Source organism: Pithys albifrons, chromosome 27, assembly GCF_047495875.1.
Source record: "Pithys albifrons albifrons isolate INPA30051 chromosome 27, PitAlb_v1, whole genome shotgun sequence".
Taxonomy (NCBI): Eukaryota; Metazoa; Chordata; class Aves; order Passeriformes; family Thamnophilidae; genus Pithys; species Pithys albifrons.
In genome coordinates, this window is record NC_092484.1 from 698,093 (window position 1) to 715,511 (window position 17,419).

Consider the following 17,419-nt stretch of genomic DNA (forward strand, 5'->3'; position numbering starts at 1 on the left):
AAACCCTTTTTTTTTCTCTTTTTTAAAAAAGATCAAGTCACCCTCTTATCTTGTAGGTAACTTCCTGCAGCCCATATTACAGGTATTAATTCCCTTATCCATTCTTCTCAACACAGACCAATGTTTTCAGACCAAAGTACTGCAAGACAGTTGAGTTCAGAGTCTGCTCTTCACTAAAAAGGAGCTGCTCTTGCCCAGTAGATAACAATAGAGTCTGATTTTTGGATATTGTAGAAGGCAGCTCCCATTGAGAACAAATGTCCACTCTCCCATAGAGGAACAAGGTTTCCAGCCCATCTTCTCACCTCCCTTTTCCATCCCCATCACATTATGTCCCTGACAGTAACAGCAGCAAAATATCTCCAGTTACACCACAGGCAGTGGAGATTTTCTTGTGTGTTTGAGAACTGCAACTTCTGCTGATGTTTCCTTCCCATCACGGGTCGTTCCCAAAGGTCTGATTGTTTTGGTGGGGATGGGAATTCTTGGGTCCTCACTCTGTCCCTGAGCTGCTGCAAAGGCTTGAGATGAGTCACGTTATGCCTTCATGTTTGTGTTTGCTCACCCCATGACACGTGTAACACATGTCCTCTAAGTGCCTTGTGGGAAAGAGGAACTGCTTTTAGCACTGTCATGGTCTGGGAGCATTTAAAAACTCCTGGATCTACAGATGATAGTCAATGATAGTCTCAGGCACATGGGTGTGACTCTTGGGGGTGACCCTGTGCAGAGCTAAGAGGTGGACTTGATCCTTGTGGGTCCCTCCCAACTCAGCATATTCTATGATTCTGTGGTTCTGTGAATCTTGAAAGCAGGACAACAACACCCCTATTAGTGAAGGAAAAACTAAGATACTAAGCTCTTATAACAGCAAAAAGGCAAAAGTCAGGCTCTGGTCCCATATCCAGGTACCTCAGTGAGGGGTCTCATTTTCAGAGACCTACAGAAACATCCAAGCCTGTTGATTCTCCCTCCATTGGGGTGACATTCACCTGGGGAGCCAAACTTCATCCCTGCAGTGCAGTCAGAGTCTCAGGGGTAAAGCAAAGGTCTGATCCAATTCCCAGTGCCATCCAAGGGCAGGTTCTCATTGACAGCAGCCAGACCTGGATCAGGCCCCAGACACACCGAGGTGTGGTGGCTCTGGCCAACAGGATTTGCCTGGTGAGTGCCAAGGGGAACATAAGGCACCCTCATCTCTGCAGAGCCCGTCTGGTGTCAGCGAGTCCATCAGCTCCATCCTTCCAGCATACGTGACAGTCTGACAGCTGCCAAAAGCCTCCCTCAGACACCTTGCAGACAGATCTTGTTTATTTTTAGGACAGCTCTTTCCCATCAAGGCTCAGATGAATATCATTACACAGAAAGAGGGGATGGTGGCAGGAAGGAAACACACAAATACTATTTTTATTTCTTTGCCTATGATGTGGCTCTGCAAACTTTCCTCACATACCCCCATCTGCCCACCTTGGGACCCTTCATTTCATGAAGAGGGATGATATCCCAGCCTTGGAAAGCAGGATAAGGAGAAGCAGAGCAGGAAGTCAGCTTATGAAATATTGAGGCAGTGAAACACTCACTGGAAAACGTGAATGTCTAATGCCAGTTTCAATTAATTTTGAATTTTTCATTAAACCATTATTAAAAGCAAGAGGACAGCAGAAATAAGGGAAATTGGCTTGGGCAGTATATTAAGTGCCTTAGTTTTGCCGGAGGATGTTTTATTATCTGTCCAAAGCAATTATTTCACCAGCTCCTGACGGTTTGTAGGCTAAACAGAAGTACAGAATAAAGCTCTAGATGGTCTTTCCTCAAAGTTATTTTAATTCCTGGCCCTTATCCTGCACCTGGCAGCCTGTTTGGGTGTTGTCTCTGGCACATCATCTCTGCAGGAAAAGACATGGAATCAGAGTTCTGGGAATCTGTGATAATGTGTCACTCTGGCATTATTTATAAATCAAATAAAAACTTGTTGACTTAATGCTTTTCCCCATATTGGGGGCAAACAAGACATGCAAACATTCAGAGACATTCATCAGGAAAGCCTGAAAAGCAATTTAAAACCCAGATGGGCTGTGATGTTTTTATGGGGGGGAAGAAATAAAGCAACAGGATTTATAAAAAATCTCCTCAAAGCTTCCTTACTCATTGACTAGAGCAGAGAAACACCTGCCTAAATTAGGAGCTTTATTAAGACATCTCAAGCTGGTTGAGATTATCCTGGACTTTATAATATCTTCTTATGATGCCAGACTAGAAATGCTCATTTTTTAGGAAGGTGGGTTTCTTGGTTGATTGTTGGACAGTGTTCTGCTGTTTGCTGTGCTGCTCTCCTTGAAAAGGGTGACAGAGGAGAAATAGGACGATTCTCAATAAAGGAAATAAATATCTCTATAGGGATATAAAGGTTTCTCTATTTCCTTGTAGTAATCATAGAGAAACTCAAACATCTGGGGGAAAACTAACCCTGATTTCCCCTGGGAAAGCCTGTAAGGTTTTAAGGAAAGCACTGAGTGATAGGAAGGGATTGGTGGGATCTGCCTTGCCAGAAAGACCAGCACTGTCAAGGTGCTTTTCTGGCTTTTCTGGCAAGGCAGATCCCACCAATCCCTTCCTACCACTCAGTGCTTTCCTACTCCTGAGATGTGCTTGGTTATGAAATGACTGGGCTCACTTTATGTGTCAAGTTACATCTACAGCAAATGAACAAAGAGCTAATAAATGATTAATAAAGGCTTTAAGAAATTGGTAATTAAATGCAACAGCTTTTTAGAGTCCAACAGATAAGCACAAAATATGTAAGCCCAAGTGATAACACTTTCTCCTGATATAACTTATCTGCAGCCCACTGCTCACATCTGCAAAAGGGCTTAGGAACATGATTAACTTCTTCTGCACCAGGAACAAACAGGGCCTTTCTCTGATGGAGCAGCACTTCTCCTGGGGATTAGGGCAAAATCCTCATTGTTTAGATCATTTTAAATCCAGAAAAGCTGGAAGGAGCTTATGTTAATTTATATGGGAGGTGTGAGTGACAAGGGAAGCTCCAATCTTGCCTGCCATGGGAGAAAATGTCCCCATCATCCTGCCCTGTTCTAGACCACAGACTGTTCCACTGGTATAAAGGAGTTTTTAAAAAAGGATGAGGTTTGATCCTAGTTTAATTCTTCTGGTACAAAGGAGGATTTCTGCCACTAATGCATCTGAAGTCACCAAGTCAGACAGATCCTTCTGCAAAGTATCCAAATCTGACTCCAAAATGCCCTACAAGTGCCCTGTCTGGCTGCCCAGCATGAGGGCTGGTGGACTGTGCTTGGCATGGGATTGAACTTCAAACAGGCTCCAGAAGAAAAAAAAAAAAGATGTATACTCAGTTTTGAAGGATCAGACTTGCCTGGTTTGGAAACACAAATGAACGTGGAAGTTTTCTGAGCAAAAGTTGGATGTGAGTTGGTGGCATTTTCTGGTGGAAAAGGCAAAGAGAAGGGAAAAAAAAAACCCACAATGCACATGTTAAATGAACCAGTCAAGTGCAGACTATGGAAAAGCTGAAAAATGGGCATGGAGGAAAGCATTTTGTGGTGGTAGCTATTTCTCACTGCAGTTCTTTATAACTTCCCAGATGAGAGATTCATGACCCTTGGAAGAAGTCTGTATCCTCCATGGTCTGGCCTGAGGCAGCCCATGACTCACTCACTGCCAGGGCTGGCACTAAGCTGAGGAACAAGAGAGGCAACAAAATGGTGGTGGAAACAGCAAATCAAGAGAGGAATTAAATAATTGCTGGAAGAGCAATAAAATAAACCTCTGTACACAAAGGAGGGCCCAAATGGAGTGAGAGTGAGTGAGAGTGAGTGCTGAGGGCTCGGAGGAACTGCCATCCCCAGCATCCAGCCCCATTCCTTCCTGGTGGAACAAACTCAGGTGCCTCTGCCTTCAAAGGTGAGGTAGGAGGAAAGAGAAGATTTGAGGCTCTACGAGGCATTCCAGCTGCAGCACGATCCTTTTCGGGGCTCAAGGAAGACAGAGGATTTGTGGATCTGCATTGCCATCTAATGGCAAGGGAGAGCTTAAAGCGTTCACTGGGGCCAGCAATGGGCTGGAACAAAAAAAAAAAAACAAGGAGGGGATGGACGGCGAGCACAGGTTGTCCTTCGATCTAAAGGCAAATCCTGCCTCTGTCACTGAAGGGTCTCACGCAAGAAAGGCAGCACAAAGCAAGGAACAGCAGCCAGAATCTTGCAGCAGATGCTGCCGATTCCTGCTCTTCTGGCAGTCTCTCCATTCTGAATTATCCAGGAACATTAACATACATTCAGAGTGAGATTTGCTTCCTTCCACTGTACCAGGTGCTGGCAGCAAGACAGGCTTCCCAAGCAGCTGCTGTTTCAGGTGTTGAGTGAATTCTGCCATCCTATTCAAACCAGTGTCAAATTCAGCATCTCAGGTGTTCAAAGACCCTGCTGGGAAATGCAGATAACCAGGATTATTTAAGAGAAGAAGTAAATTTCCCTTGGATATAGGTATGGGAAAAGCAGATCTACCATTTGGTCACATATAGCACAGTACCTTGTGTTCATCTGTGGTGAGCAATGGATATTTACTGAGAAAATATGACAGAGAGGTATAACTGATTGGTACTGCCAGTCTGGGGACAGCCCTGCAGGGAGAGCCCACAAAGCACAGAAATTCTGAGAGATGTGAGGGTGTACAGATTTTGTCATTTAAAAGGAAATGCCAGGAAGACACAAGTTTGATGTTCAGTCTAGGGCCACCTTTGCTAACGACACAGTGCACAACAGAAGATTTACAAGAGAGTGGATTGGTAGTACCGACTTAAATTAATAGTAAAGGATGGTCAACAGCTTCTTTACTCTGCTTTTAAATGCTTCTAGCCTTGACAAATGTAGCTTAGCATATGAGGAGGAGCTGGAGCTCCATCAGTGTGAAAGAGAGGAAGGAAATCTTTAATGAGCAAAGTTTAGATCAGAGCAGGAGCTGCAAGAGAAAACAGGGGGTGTGAAGTGTCTGTTTTTCCTAGTGAAATGGGACGTGGTGTGGGTCCCAACTAACTCCTGGGCCACAAAAAAAGGAGTAAGGATTGAGAGCAAAGAAAATGTTGAGACCTGCCAGACTTGAGGCCATGGGTCTGACCACCCCAGTGTGTTCCGATGCCTGCTGTGACACCCTTCCCAGGCTGCCTCCTGCCAAAGCAATGAGCACACCCTCCAAATATCCAACTTCATTTCCTTCTGGTATCCTCTCATATTCACACACCAACCCTGCCAAGACTCGCTCAGCCCAAACAATCCCTCTGGAAAAAAAAAAAAAAGGGGAACTCTTACAGCCTGTAAAGCACCTTCCTGCTTGCCTGAAACAAAAAAAGAGATATGGTTTGGAGGACTCTCCTTTCTCTCTCGGTCGATCCCCGTTTCTCAAGCTAAGGAAAGCCAGAGGCTATGGGAGTGATGGGATTGTCATCACTGAGTGAATTTTTCAGGTCTTTCTCTCCAGTTCGTGGAGGGAAGGGAAGAAGGGAATGTACTTGGTTGAAGGGCTGAAGAGGCGGCGCCGGCCGGGGCCGGGAACGCCGGGGCCGGGGAAGCGCCCTCGACCCGCCGGGAGCGCCCTCAGCGCCCTGGGAGCGCCCTCAGCCCACCGGGAGCGCCCTCGGCCCACTGAGAGCACCCTCAGCCCACTGGGAGCTCCCTCAGCCCGCCGGGAGCTCCCTCAGCCCACCGGGAGCTCCCTCAGCCTGCCCGGAGCGCCCTCAGCCCACTGGGAGCTCCCTCAGCCCGCCGGGAGCTCCCTCAGCCCACTGGGAGCGCCTTCAGCCCACTGGGAGCGCCCTCGGCCCGCCCAGAGCTCCCTCAGCCCGCCCGGAGCGCCCTCGGCCCGCCGGGAGCACCCTCAGCCCGCCGGGAGCACCCTCAGCCCGCCCGGAGCTCCCTCAGCCCGCCCGGAGCGCCCTCGGCCCGCCCGGAGCGCCCTCAGCCCGCCGGGAGCTCCCTCAGCCTGCCCGGAGCGCCCTCAGCCCGCCGGGAGCACCCTCGGTCCGCCGGGAGCGCCGTCAGCCCACTGGGAGCTCCCTCAGCCCACTGGGAGCGCCCTCGGCCCGCCCGGAGCGACGCTCCCGCCCCGCCGCCATCTTGGCGCCGCCTCAGCGCAGCCCGAGGGCGCCCCCGCCGCCATCTTGGGGCAAGACCCTCACCAGGCAGTGGCGGGAGGTTTGGGTTTAGTCAATTAATTAATTTGAATTAAACAACACTAAGTCATTGCCGTGGTTTAACCCTAGCCAGCAATGAAGCACAATGCAAGCTGCTTGCTTACTCCCCATGCCAGTGGGATCAGGGACAGAATCAAAAGTGTAAAAGCTGGAAAACTGGTGGATTGAGACAAAGACAATTTAATTGGGAAAGCAAACTCCATGCACACCAGCAAATAAAAACAAGGCATTAATTCCCTGCTTCCCATGGGCAGGCAGGGGATCAGCCATCTCCTCAAAAGTCTCTCCTGAAGATCATGAAACCTCCCTGGAGGTTTTGAACCTGAGATTGGCCGTGGCACTGAGTGCCATGATCTGGTAAAGGGACTGGAGTTGGATCAAGGGTTGGACTTGATGATCTCGGAGGTCTTTTCCAACCCAATCCATTCTAGGATTCTATGGATGTGGCACTGAGGGAGAATCCACCACGTCTTGATCCAACCCTACTGTGATCACCAGCCCAGGGCACGGAGTGCCCTGGGCTGGTGATCACAGTGGGGTTGGATCAAGGGTTGGACTTGCTGATCTCTGAGTTGGATCAAGGGTTGGACTTGATGATCTCGGAGGGCTTTTCCAACCCAATCAGTTCTGTGATTCTGTGATTCTAAGATTCTGTGCCAGCTCACTGCAGAGGATGGGGGAGTTCTGGGTGTTGTGCCAAGTTTCATGGCTGGGGATGCCACGAGCACTTCTGAGGGAAGGACTGAGGGGCCGTGAGGGTGTGCAGGGAATTGGGGCTGGGAGGGACCCCGGAGGGAGAACAGGGCTATGGAGAGCAGGGCACAGAACCAGGGAGGGAAGGGTCGTGGGGTGGTTACTGAGACCTGGATTGGGGGATGAATCAGGACAATGTGCAGGCTGGATATGAGGAAAAGGCTCTTCCCCGGAGGGTGGTGGGCACTGACCAGGCTCCCCAGGGCAGTGAGCACAGCCCCGAGGCTGCCAGAGCTCCAGGAGTGTTGGGATGGATCTCACAGAATCACAGAGTGGATTGTGTTGGAAAAGACCTCCGAGATCATCAAGTCCAACCCTTGGTCCAACTTCAGTCCCTTTACCAGATCATGGCACTCAGTGCCACGGCCAAGCTCAGGTTAAAAACCTCCAGGGATGGGGAATCCACCCCCTCTCTGGACAGCCCATTCCAATCCCTGAGCACTCTCTCTGCAAAAAATTTTTTTCTGATCTCCAACTTCAATTTCCCCTGGCAGAGCTTGAGCCCCCCTTGTCCTATTGCTGAGTGCCTGGGAGAAGAGACCAACCCCCACCTGGCCAGAACTTCCCTTCAGGCAGTTCCAGACAGTGCTGAGGTCACCTCTGAGCCTCCTCTTCTCCAGGCTGAACACCCCCAGCTCCCTCAGCCTCTCCCCACAGCACTTGTGCTCCAGTCCCTTCTCCAGCCTCGTTGCTCTTCTCTGGCCCCGCTCAGGGAAAGGCTCTTCCCCCAGAGGGTGGTGGGCACTGACCAGGCTCTCCAGGGCAGTGGGCACGGCCCCAAGGCTGCCAGAGCTCCAGGAGGGTTTGGACAATGGGACAGGGACATGATGGAATTGTTGGGTGTCTGTGCAGGGCCAGGGGTTGGGCTGATGGTCCTTGGAGGGCCCATCTCAGGGTATTCCAGGACTCCCTGCAGGTCCCTGGGCACAGCACAGTCAGCAAGTGCTGTCAGGCTGCCCTGAAGGGGCAGGGATTCAGCCCTGCTGCAGTCAGGACAAGGCAGGTGTTGGGCTGTGAGGCTCAGGGAGAGCACAGGGAGGGATGGAGAGGGCATGGGGTTATGGGGATATGTTTAACAGAGCTGCAAAAGGAAACAGGGCTTGTCCTGGGGCTATTGGATGCTCTCCTTGGTGTCCTCTGGCAGTGGAACTACTCCTAATGTTCTTCCAGAGCCTGCTCTTGCCTGACAGAGAGAAGGTGACTTCTTCAAAGAGCAGAAGAAATAATTTATGGTGCTCATCAGACTGCAACTTCAGGTATTGCTCAGTTTCCCAAGTGTTTAGTGAGGGAAATTTCAAGGACAAGCACTCAAACTTGGAGAATGCCTTGAGTTTGAACTTGGTCTCTAAATCTGAGCTCTGTTATGTGTTATACTATCACAGATTACAGCTAGTTCCTTAACACCAGTGCTATTTTTACAGTAAAAAAAACCTGCTGTCTCATATCCTGCACCTTCTTATAACATACATTTGGCTACCTCTTAAGCATAGAAAATTCCTTCTTTCTTTATTTTATGCATGGATTTATTTTGGAGTAATCTGAAAGGATCCTTTCCTCCATTAGCCTCATGCCATTGTTCCAAGAAGCCAGGCCATGCCCACAGAGCTGCTGGGCTGGTTAATTGCTCTCCACACACGAAGGGGTGCTAATAAGCTTTCTTTCAAGCATGTGTTCATATGTCAACACTTTTGCTTCTGTCAGAAGCTTAAAAATGGAAACAGTTTTCTCTTTAAGAAAACAGGACCCAAATAAGGAGATGGTGGAGTGGTGAAGATTCCTCTAGTGAGCCTGTTCCAGCTCATTCCTTAGAAAGGCTGTGGATGGAAGATCAGAGACCAGGCCAGTAGATCTGGGATTTGTCCAGGGGGTCTCTGTGTTTAAAGCTCTGTACAACCACTTGAGCTCATTTTCCCTGTGACCTGCCAGGGTACAACTTCTGTCTCTGCCCAAGCTAAAACTTTGCTCATCAGATTCTTTCAGTTGTGTGACAGATCCAGCCTATCCTTGAGCAAAAATGGAAGCTATCAAGAAAAAGATGCAGATGCTGAAGTTGGACAAGGAGAATGCCATTGACAGAGCAGAGCAGGCTGAGACAGATAAAAAGGCAGCTGAGGACAAATGCAAGCAGGTAAGTGGAAATAAAATCACTGGTTGTGTGTGTGCTGTGGAAATAAGTGGCACCAAATACTGTGATGCAATTTTCTGATTCAGAAAGCAAAATAATTTGAAGTCAGGTTTTCTGTTAATCTTCTTTTGAAGTGTTTTTTCCTTTTTGTTACACTTGTACAGCCAGGACTAGGCAGTAACTTCTCAGCCATGCGAGTTTTTGCAAAATTAGCATCATCCACAGATTATTAACAGTGCTTTGTCTAAGTTTTCTTAAATCTTACATAATTGCCTTAATTTTCTCGTGCTTTTGATTCTGTGGAAAAGGCCTTTACATACTCAAAAGCAAAGCTGCAAACCTTGACACCTGTAGGACTAGCGCTGGTAGAGTCAGTTGTGTCTAAACATTAATTAAGCCTCTCCTTGAATCAAATTAATAAAGTTCCTTCCAAGTCCTTGGTGCACAGAGTGCCCCTTAGAGGTGCCAGCTAAGTCTCAACAGTAGATCTGTTCTATCATTTCTTTGTCAAGAATAATCAAAAATATCTTCATTTGAATGCTCTGCTTTCAGTGGAATTTTAATGATAACATTTTCAATTCTTTTGCTTTGCAATGTCTTTATTCTGGCTGTCTGTCTCCTATTTGAGCTTTAGTATCAGAAAAATCTTGAAATGTAAGTTGACTGCACTCAAGTTTTTACAGCACTCCTTGTAAAATTACCACCTTTCCCTTCTACATTTTCTAAATGTGGCTGCTTCTACTACCTCTTCCAGACTGCTCTGTTATTAGCATTCATTTAGCCTAATATTTTTCTTTAGAAAAATAGATCTTTGATCTTACTCCTCTTTTCTGAATTGTCTCAAAATTTTCACCTTTATTTTTTAATGTGGGCACATTACTCAAATGGGGATTTTAATACTCTCACACAAAGGCAGCAGCATCAGCTTCATCCTGCTCCCTGTCCCTCTGTTAGAGCATCCAAGCAAGGTCTGCACTTCTCTCACACTCTCTGGTTACTCTGAGTTAAAACTGCTGCAACACCACAACATTCCAAAATAGCACACTACCAAAAATGTCTCCATCATTGAAACTAAAATGAAGGAAGTGCACCAAAACACCAACTATTTTGATAGACTAAATTTCTGTGAAGGTGGAGCTAAACAGATAAATCAGTTTCTCAGCAGCCTGAGCTCTTTTGAGTTGCAAATGAAAGGATGGAGCAGATGGGTTTGCAGGCACACCCTTATCAGCAGCCAGCCTCTGATAACGTGAATTCTTCAGGGAGCATGAAACAGTTTGTCTTTAAACAGCCTCCCAGCAGGTTATAAATAGCACCATTTAGTGAAGAATATGGATTTATATGGTATAGGGGAATCTGAGCCTCATGGCAGGATGGAGCATATCTTGCTGGGCCACAGTTAGGGAACAATCCAGGCTGGAAGGGACATCCCGAGGTCACTGAGCCCCTTCTGCAGCAGGGCCAGCCCTGTTCCCTCCCACTTCCATTTGGATTGAAGTGTCCTGCACCTCACATAAAGGCGAGCAGGGAATGACCATTTTTTCCAGACATACAGGAATTGAATAGTTTCCTGATAAATCACAAGGTCTTAGAACAAACACAAGGACATAATTTAAAAGCATTTATAATTATGCTGCAAAACTGAATGCTACAGGGTGTCTGAAAAAAAAAAGTGAAAAAGGGCTTCTACTCAGTTATGGATTAAACCAGATCCCATGTGTGTGGTGGCAGAGAATGTTGATCAAGGATGAGATGTTTTTAATGATCTCCCCCTGGCAACAGCTGCTGGTCATTCTCAGACTACTGTCCCAGATCTGGTCTTTTGTGACTCTTTATGTGTTATATTGGGTTAAAACTAATAGTAAAGAGAGGTTTTATCATATTTAACTGATACTACATCAGGTTGCTTACTTTGGGGGTTTTCTCTCGTGAAGGTAGAGGATGAGCTGGTAGCTCTGCAGAAGAAGTTGAAAGGAACTGAAGATGAGCTGGACAAGTACTCAGAGGCTCTCAAAGATGCCCAGGAAAAACTGGAACAGGCTGAGAAGAAAGCCACTGACGTATGTACCCACCCCTGTAACTCTGCTCTGTGTGTTTGGTGTGTATTTTGTGAGATTCTCTGTACTGCAGCACTTCGCTGGGGTTAGAGAGGCAGGGTTATGGGGCAGGGATTTGATCTCCTCTCCCCTCTGCCAAAGGGAGCCGGGGCTCTTGTGCAGCGACCCCGCGGCACACGCAGCTGCCCCCCCGGCAGGGCTGGGGGCTCGATGGACACCCAGAGGGGAACTGCTGGCACTGGGACAGGGGAAGTGCTTGTGGGGGGGAATTCTTTAGGAAAGGTGAAATCTCCTTTAATCAAGTAAATAAAATGGTGATCTTTGCGGGAGCTGGGACAGCAGCAGGGCTCAGCTATGGCGTAAGGATGTCCTTTGCTTCCATCCCCCCAACAGGGTTAAAGAGCAGCCCCGGTTCCTGCCACACCCCGGCCAGTTGTGGCGGTGCCGAATCGTGGGCAGGGCCCGGCAGCGTCACGAATCCTGAACCCTCCCTCTGTGGGGCCGGGGGGGCCCGGGGAGCGCGGCCGGCGGGGCTGCATCCCCCGGCAAAGGATGGAGATGATGGGGATGGGGATGGGGATGGGGATGGAGATGGAGATGGAGATGGAGACGGAGATGATGGAGACGGGGGGGCACGGGCTGGGCGGCCCCAAGCGCGACTGTCCCGGCCCTGCCTGCGCCGAGTCTCAGCGCTACGTCACCACCTCTACCTCCACCTCCAGCCGCGTGACGTCATCGGGCCATTGAAAGGCGCGGGGCCGCCACGTGCAGCACCTCCGCGCCCATCCCGCCGTCCGCGCCGCGCCCATGGCCGCGCCGAGCTCCCTGGAAGCCGTGAAGAGGAAGATCCAGTGCCTGCAGCAACAGGCGGATGAGGCGGAGGATCGCGCCCAGGTCCTCCAGCGGGAGCTGGACCTGGAACGGGACCTGCGGGAGAAAGTGAGACCGCCCGGGCTGCCTGCTTGCCTCTCTCGGTCGCTCTCTCCCGGGCTGCTCCTTCCTTCCTGTCTCTGGCTCTCTCTCGCTGGGGCGCGCCCGGCTCTCCCCTGCTGCGGCAGGACGGCTTGGCCACTAGCTGCCTTCATCCCTCGGCCGCCTCCATCCATCCCTGGGCTGTCCCCGCTCCGCACACTCGGCCCGCGGGACCCGCCGGCGCTGCCGCCGCCCCGTCCCGTCCGGTCCCGGGCACGGCGGGTCGGCCCCGGCGCCCGCTGCTTCTCGCGCTTTGGGGCCGAGCCCTGCGGAAAAGGGCGCACATCGGCACCGGGAGCGCTTGCGAGTTTAGTCGGAAATGGCTGTTTAATTAGGGAAAAACGCTGCATGACACGGATCGGGGAGTTCCCGCCTCTCGGCGCCGCCACCACTGGCTCCAGCACAGCTGGGCAACGTCCGAACTGCTGAAAAATCACTTTCTCTCCTGGTTCCTTACAGAGAAACGCGAACTCTCAACTAGCGTGCGGCTCTCCCGGGGCTGGACAGCTGGTTTCACTTAGATTTGTGTGTGATCAGCCTTCCCGGCATCTTCCTGCTCTTTTCTCACATGTCAGGGAGGCAGTTTTACCGTATAAGGACTGCGGGCTGCTGCTGGCAGAGGTGGAGCCAGGCTCGCCCAGCTTCCCAGAGCTCTGGAATCTTGCTGAATTAAAATATGACTTAAAAGTGCCCTGTCTAGAGGAAGGAAGGAAGGAGTTGCTGCCACAGAACAGATGCCAGTTTTGTACGTGATCGATGCTTTGTGTGTAAATCGAGGAAGTTAAACAGCACTGGGTAAAATGAAATGAAATGTTGGATAATTTATGACTAGAGGAATCCTGGGTCAGCTTCCATTTGGATCAGCCACTGAACTGCTTTCCAAGATGGCTCAGCTGTGAGTGGAAACCATTTCCTCCAGCTTAGGAGTGGTCAGTGACCAAATTTACAAAGCTGCAGCAAAACACTTGGGGTTTTTTTTCCAAAAAAAACCACAAAGCATAAAACAATCAGCCTTCCAGGATCTATAGCCTGTAAAAGTTTTTTTTTTAATTAATCTTATATATGACAATCCTGCTCAGATTTGAAGACAATAAAGTGCACAAACCCGATGGTTAAAGCAGGGCTTTATTTTCCTTTAAAAACAAGCAATTAAGGGAGTCATATCTTAATAAACACTTATTTATGGACACCAGTTTGTCCATGTGGTCTGTATCTGGCATTTCTCCCAGCAATCTCCATTTATTAGCTAGTCTATTTTTTATACATTAATAGCATTCCAATTACTGTGCAGTTTGTTAATAATATACAGACTTTATTGATAAGAAATGCTTTCTGCCTAATTCCTTACATCCTGCAGGAAGCAAAGTGAACTTATTTTAACAACATACCTAATTTTGCCCCAGAAGGCCTTGCTGTGCCATGCTGAGCCCAACTGTCAGCCCCAGCTGACCACGTAAATTCTTCAGTGTTTGCAGGCTCAGGAGCCAGGATGGAAAAGGAACTGGCTCAAACCTCAGCAGTGGGTTGTGACTGTGGTCCAGAATGGAACCAAGGGCAGGGAAACCAACGGTGAAGGTTTTGGAACTAAGCCATTATGGGAAGAGTTGATTTTTTAACTCTGGATAGATACAGCCCAGTGAAGTGATCCAAAAATACTTCTATCCCTTGGCAATCAATCTGTCCTTTGTTGTGTGGCAGGAATGATAAGTACTATTAAAAAAAAAAAGGACAAGCACACTCTCCATACCTTGACATTCCTGAGATGCCACAGTTTAAGCAAACAAAAAGCAGAGGCAGGAGGGCCCCTGGAGCTCCAGGGAGATGCCACTGCAGTTTTAAGGAAACACTGGAAGGGGAAGGTTTTCCATCAGCAAGTGGCCTGTGTAACCCCGGGTCTGGGTGGTTGTTTCACAGGCTGAAGGGGAGGTGGCAGCTCTGAACAGACGCATCCAACTTGTGGAAGAGGAGTTGGATCGTGCCCAGGAACGCCTGGCCACAGCCCTGCAGAAACTGGAGGAGGCTGAGAAAGCAGCAGATGAGAGTGAGAGGTACGTCCCTTTTTGATTTTCTTTTGCTCAAAAATTGGCTAAGGATGGTAAAATATTCCTGTATAATTTAATATCTGCAAGTCAGAGACTGAAAACTTCTTATAAGCTTGAGTGAGTAATTCCTTGAGCCTTGAAGATCATGATGGTCATAATGGGCCATTTCTGGGTTACAAATATGAAACTCCCCCTTAGGACCTTTGAGTTAGAAGGGCTAAAATGCTTCTACATTAAACACACCTTGACTTCTGCAGAGGGATGAAGGTTATCGAGAACAGAGCAATGAAAGATGAAGAGAAAATGGAAATTCAGGAAATGCAACTGAAGGAGGCCAAGCACATCGCCGAGGAGGCCGACCGCAAATACGAGGAGGTAAAAGGGAGAAGGAAAGGGCTGAACCTTCAGCAGAGCTGGGAACAACGAGTTCACTCTTCACTTTAGTGCCCCTTTGTTCACTTGTCACTGGGTGATGCTCAAACCTTGGAACATTCCAAACAAGGAGGAATTTAAACAGTGACTTTGCAGCATCTTATGTTCTTCGTGCTAAAATACTGTAAAATCTGTTTGGGGAAGTCTGTGTTGTCTGGAGATGTTTAAATCTTAATTTCCTCATTCCAAGGGAAGCAGGAGTGTAGTGCTTTGAGAAAATCTGTAAGGAAGGTGTCCCTGCCCTTGGCAGGGCATGAGATGATCTCTAAGGTCCCTCCCAACCCAAACCATTCTGGGATTCTGAGAACTACAGCCTGGCCTGACAGAGCTGTTGTGTCTTTCCAGGTTGCTCGTAAACTGGTTATTTTGGAGGGTGAACTGGAACGAGCTGAGGAGCGTGCAGAGGTGTCTGAAGTGTGAGTAACTGCTCAGAATGCACTAAAGCTCAACACCAGATTTCATTAGAAAAATCTGCTCCTGGGAGGCAGGCATGCAATCAGTCCATGTAGAAAAGCTTGTTTGTACACTGTATACCCAGTTTTCTCCTTTCAGACTTAATGACTTCTTCCTTTGCATGTTTTAGACTCCTTGAAAATTAAATCACTCTAGTAATTCATACTTTTATTTTCCCCCCATAGTAAATGCAGTGACCTTGAAGAGGAGTTAAAGAATGTCACAAACAACCTGAAGTCTTTGGAAGCTCAATCTGAAAAGGCAGGTTCTTGCAGTAAGCTGAGGGGTATGGGCAAAGCCAAAACTAAATAAAATTCATGGAAATAAGCCAGAAATACAAAGCAAGTGAGAGGTTTTAGCTGCCTGGCTGTGGATGCTGCTTTATCAGTTCTGCCCATGCCAGCCTGGGGAAGAGGAGAAAAGCACAGAAATGGGGCTTGCAGCTGTTGGAAAAGTGGTTATAAATAGGTCACAGTTTCATAAACATTTATTATTGTTGCTACAATTTCCCTTAAAGACTTTCTATTGTTTTCACAGTACTCAGAAAAAGAAGATAAATACGAAGAAGAAATCAAGATTCTCTCTGATAAGCTGAAAGAAGTGAGTTTGGCCATCCCTAAACTGTATTATGGTATAATCTTTTTAAGAGCATCCAATGACTCTATTTCAATTTTTTTAGGCTGAAACTCGTGCTGAATTTGCAGAGAGAACTGTTGCCAAACTGGAAAAGTCTATTGATGACCTGGAAGGTATGGAATGGCTCAGGTTTCTTTGTTTCAAATGAGAAAATAAATTCTAGGAGTGGGTGGTGGATTTCATTGGATTTCAGGTGTGTTGGTAGATGGGTGTGATGTGCCCACTGGGCACCTGACCTGTGTGGTGGAAGTTCTGAAAGAGGTTTTCCTGCAAAAGGTTGGTAACAACAACCTGCTTTTGGCCAACTCAGAGACTCAAGGGCTCAAGATCCCAACCCCACTTAAATCTGCTTACTGAAAAATAATTGTGGGATTGCAAAAAGGAACCCTACGTGAAGCTTCTGAGCAGGCAGCTGTGTGGGTGTTTGTTTCCTTTCTGATACTCAACCACACCTCTTGTTTTCTTCTTTTGTTTTCCTCCCCAACTGCTTTGGCTGCTGTCGCCTTCTGCCTGTCTCCGTTCTCCTCCTGTGGCCTCTTCTCTTCCCTGCATTTCTTGCTGGCCTCGTGACTGACAGACGAGCTCTACGCTCAGAAGCTGAAGTACAAAGCCATCAGTGAGGAGCTTGACCATGCCCTCAATGACATGACCTCTTTGTGACCTGCCCCTGTCTGGGGGCACCTGGGGGGGCTCCCACTGGCTGCATTTCTCAAGCTTTTCTTGCGTGTACAGCCTGTCACTCCTGTGCCACTTGCACAATGACCCTTCCACCTCTGTGGGCACTGAGCTCAATAAAACACGATACCTCTACCTGGCAGCTTGTGGGGTTTCCTTCCTTAGGACCATCTATAAACTACTCTGGTGACAACACCAAACCCACAGTCCCCCCTGACGTGGGAACAGCCAGACATGCTCAGCCAGGGCAGCACCTGGATTTGTGTTCCCAAGGACATGGGGGGCAGCAAAAAGCTGTGGGTGCATTTGGTGTGTACTTGTGCCTCATCTGCCTGGTTAAAACAACCCTCTCAGTCCAAGGAAAACAGCAGGATCCATCTTGTAAATCACACATTACATCACATGTCCAAACCCTCCCTGAATGAGGGTAATTCCCTCATTTTGGTGCTGCAGTTATAGAGGTGTCTAAAACATCAAGGTAAGTTACTACAGGTTTTATTTAAAGGAAAAAAGCTGTAAAATAATGTGTAAACTAAAGCCTTGTGTTTTTATTCTTCCTTGTGTTTTTATTCTTTCTCACTAGAAAAACTTGCCCAAGCCAAAGAGGAGAACTTGGGCTTGCACCAGACACTGGACCAGACACTAAACGAACTGAACTGTATATGAGAGGCAGGACCTGCCCGCGGCCGCAGGAGCCACCCCAGCCCCGCCCTCGTCCCTCCTCTCTCTGTCTCACTGGGAAAGCCACTTAAGTTGTGCCCAGCGCGGCCCCGCCGGAGCCCCCGCGTGTCCCGCTGGGGCTGCCCCGCACGGTTCATCGGCCCTTTGTATAACCTGGTAGAAGCTGTCCCCGGGCAGTGGCGGTGCCGCCGCTCCCTATTAAACAATTTCTCACAAAGTCGCGGCCTCTGCGCGGGTTTTTGTGGCGCTTCTCTCCGCGTGACGTCACGCTGGGCAGCTGCAGGAGTGACGTCACTGCCCCGCCTGCACGGACCGGCTGGGCGCGCCAGCGGCGGGGCCCGCAGCCAATCGCGGCGCCGCTTACACC

General features: G+C 48.6%; 1 protein-coding gene across 1 annotated transcript; it reads left to right on the forward strand.

Annotated features, from left to right (window-relative positions):
* Nucleotides 1-8,978: 8,978 nt before the first annotated feature.
* On the forward strand, nucleotides 8,979-17,263 carry TPM4 (tropomyosin 4). The gene is given in 11 exon segments (XM_071578321.1): nucleotides 8,979-9,107; nucleotides 11,039-11,164; nucleotides 11,884-11,967; nucleotides 11,969-12,100; nucleotides 14,048-14,181; nucleotides 14,433-14,550; nucleotides 14,953-15,023; nucleotides 15,246-15,321; nucleotides 15,598-15,660; nucleotides 15,740-15,809; nucleotides 16,955-17,263. Coding segments are annotated over 11 exon segments (1,071 nt in total). The 5' UTR covers nucleotides 8,979-8,993; the 3' UTR covers nucleotides 17,038-17,263.
* Nucleotides 17,264-17,419: the final 156 nt, after the last annotated feature.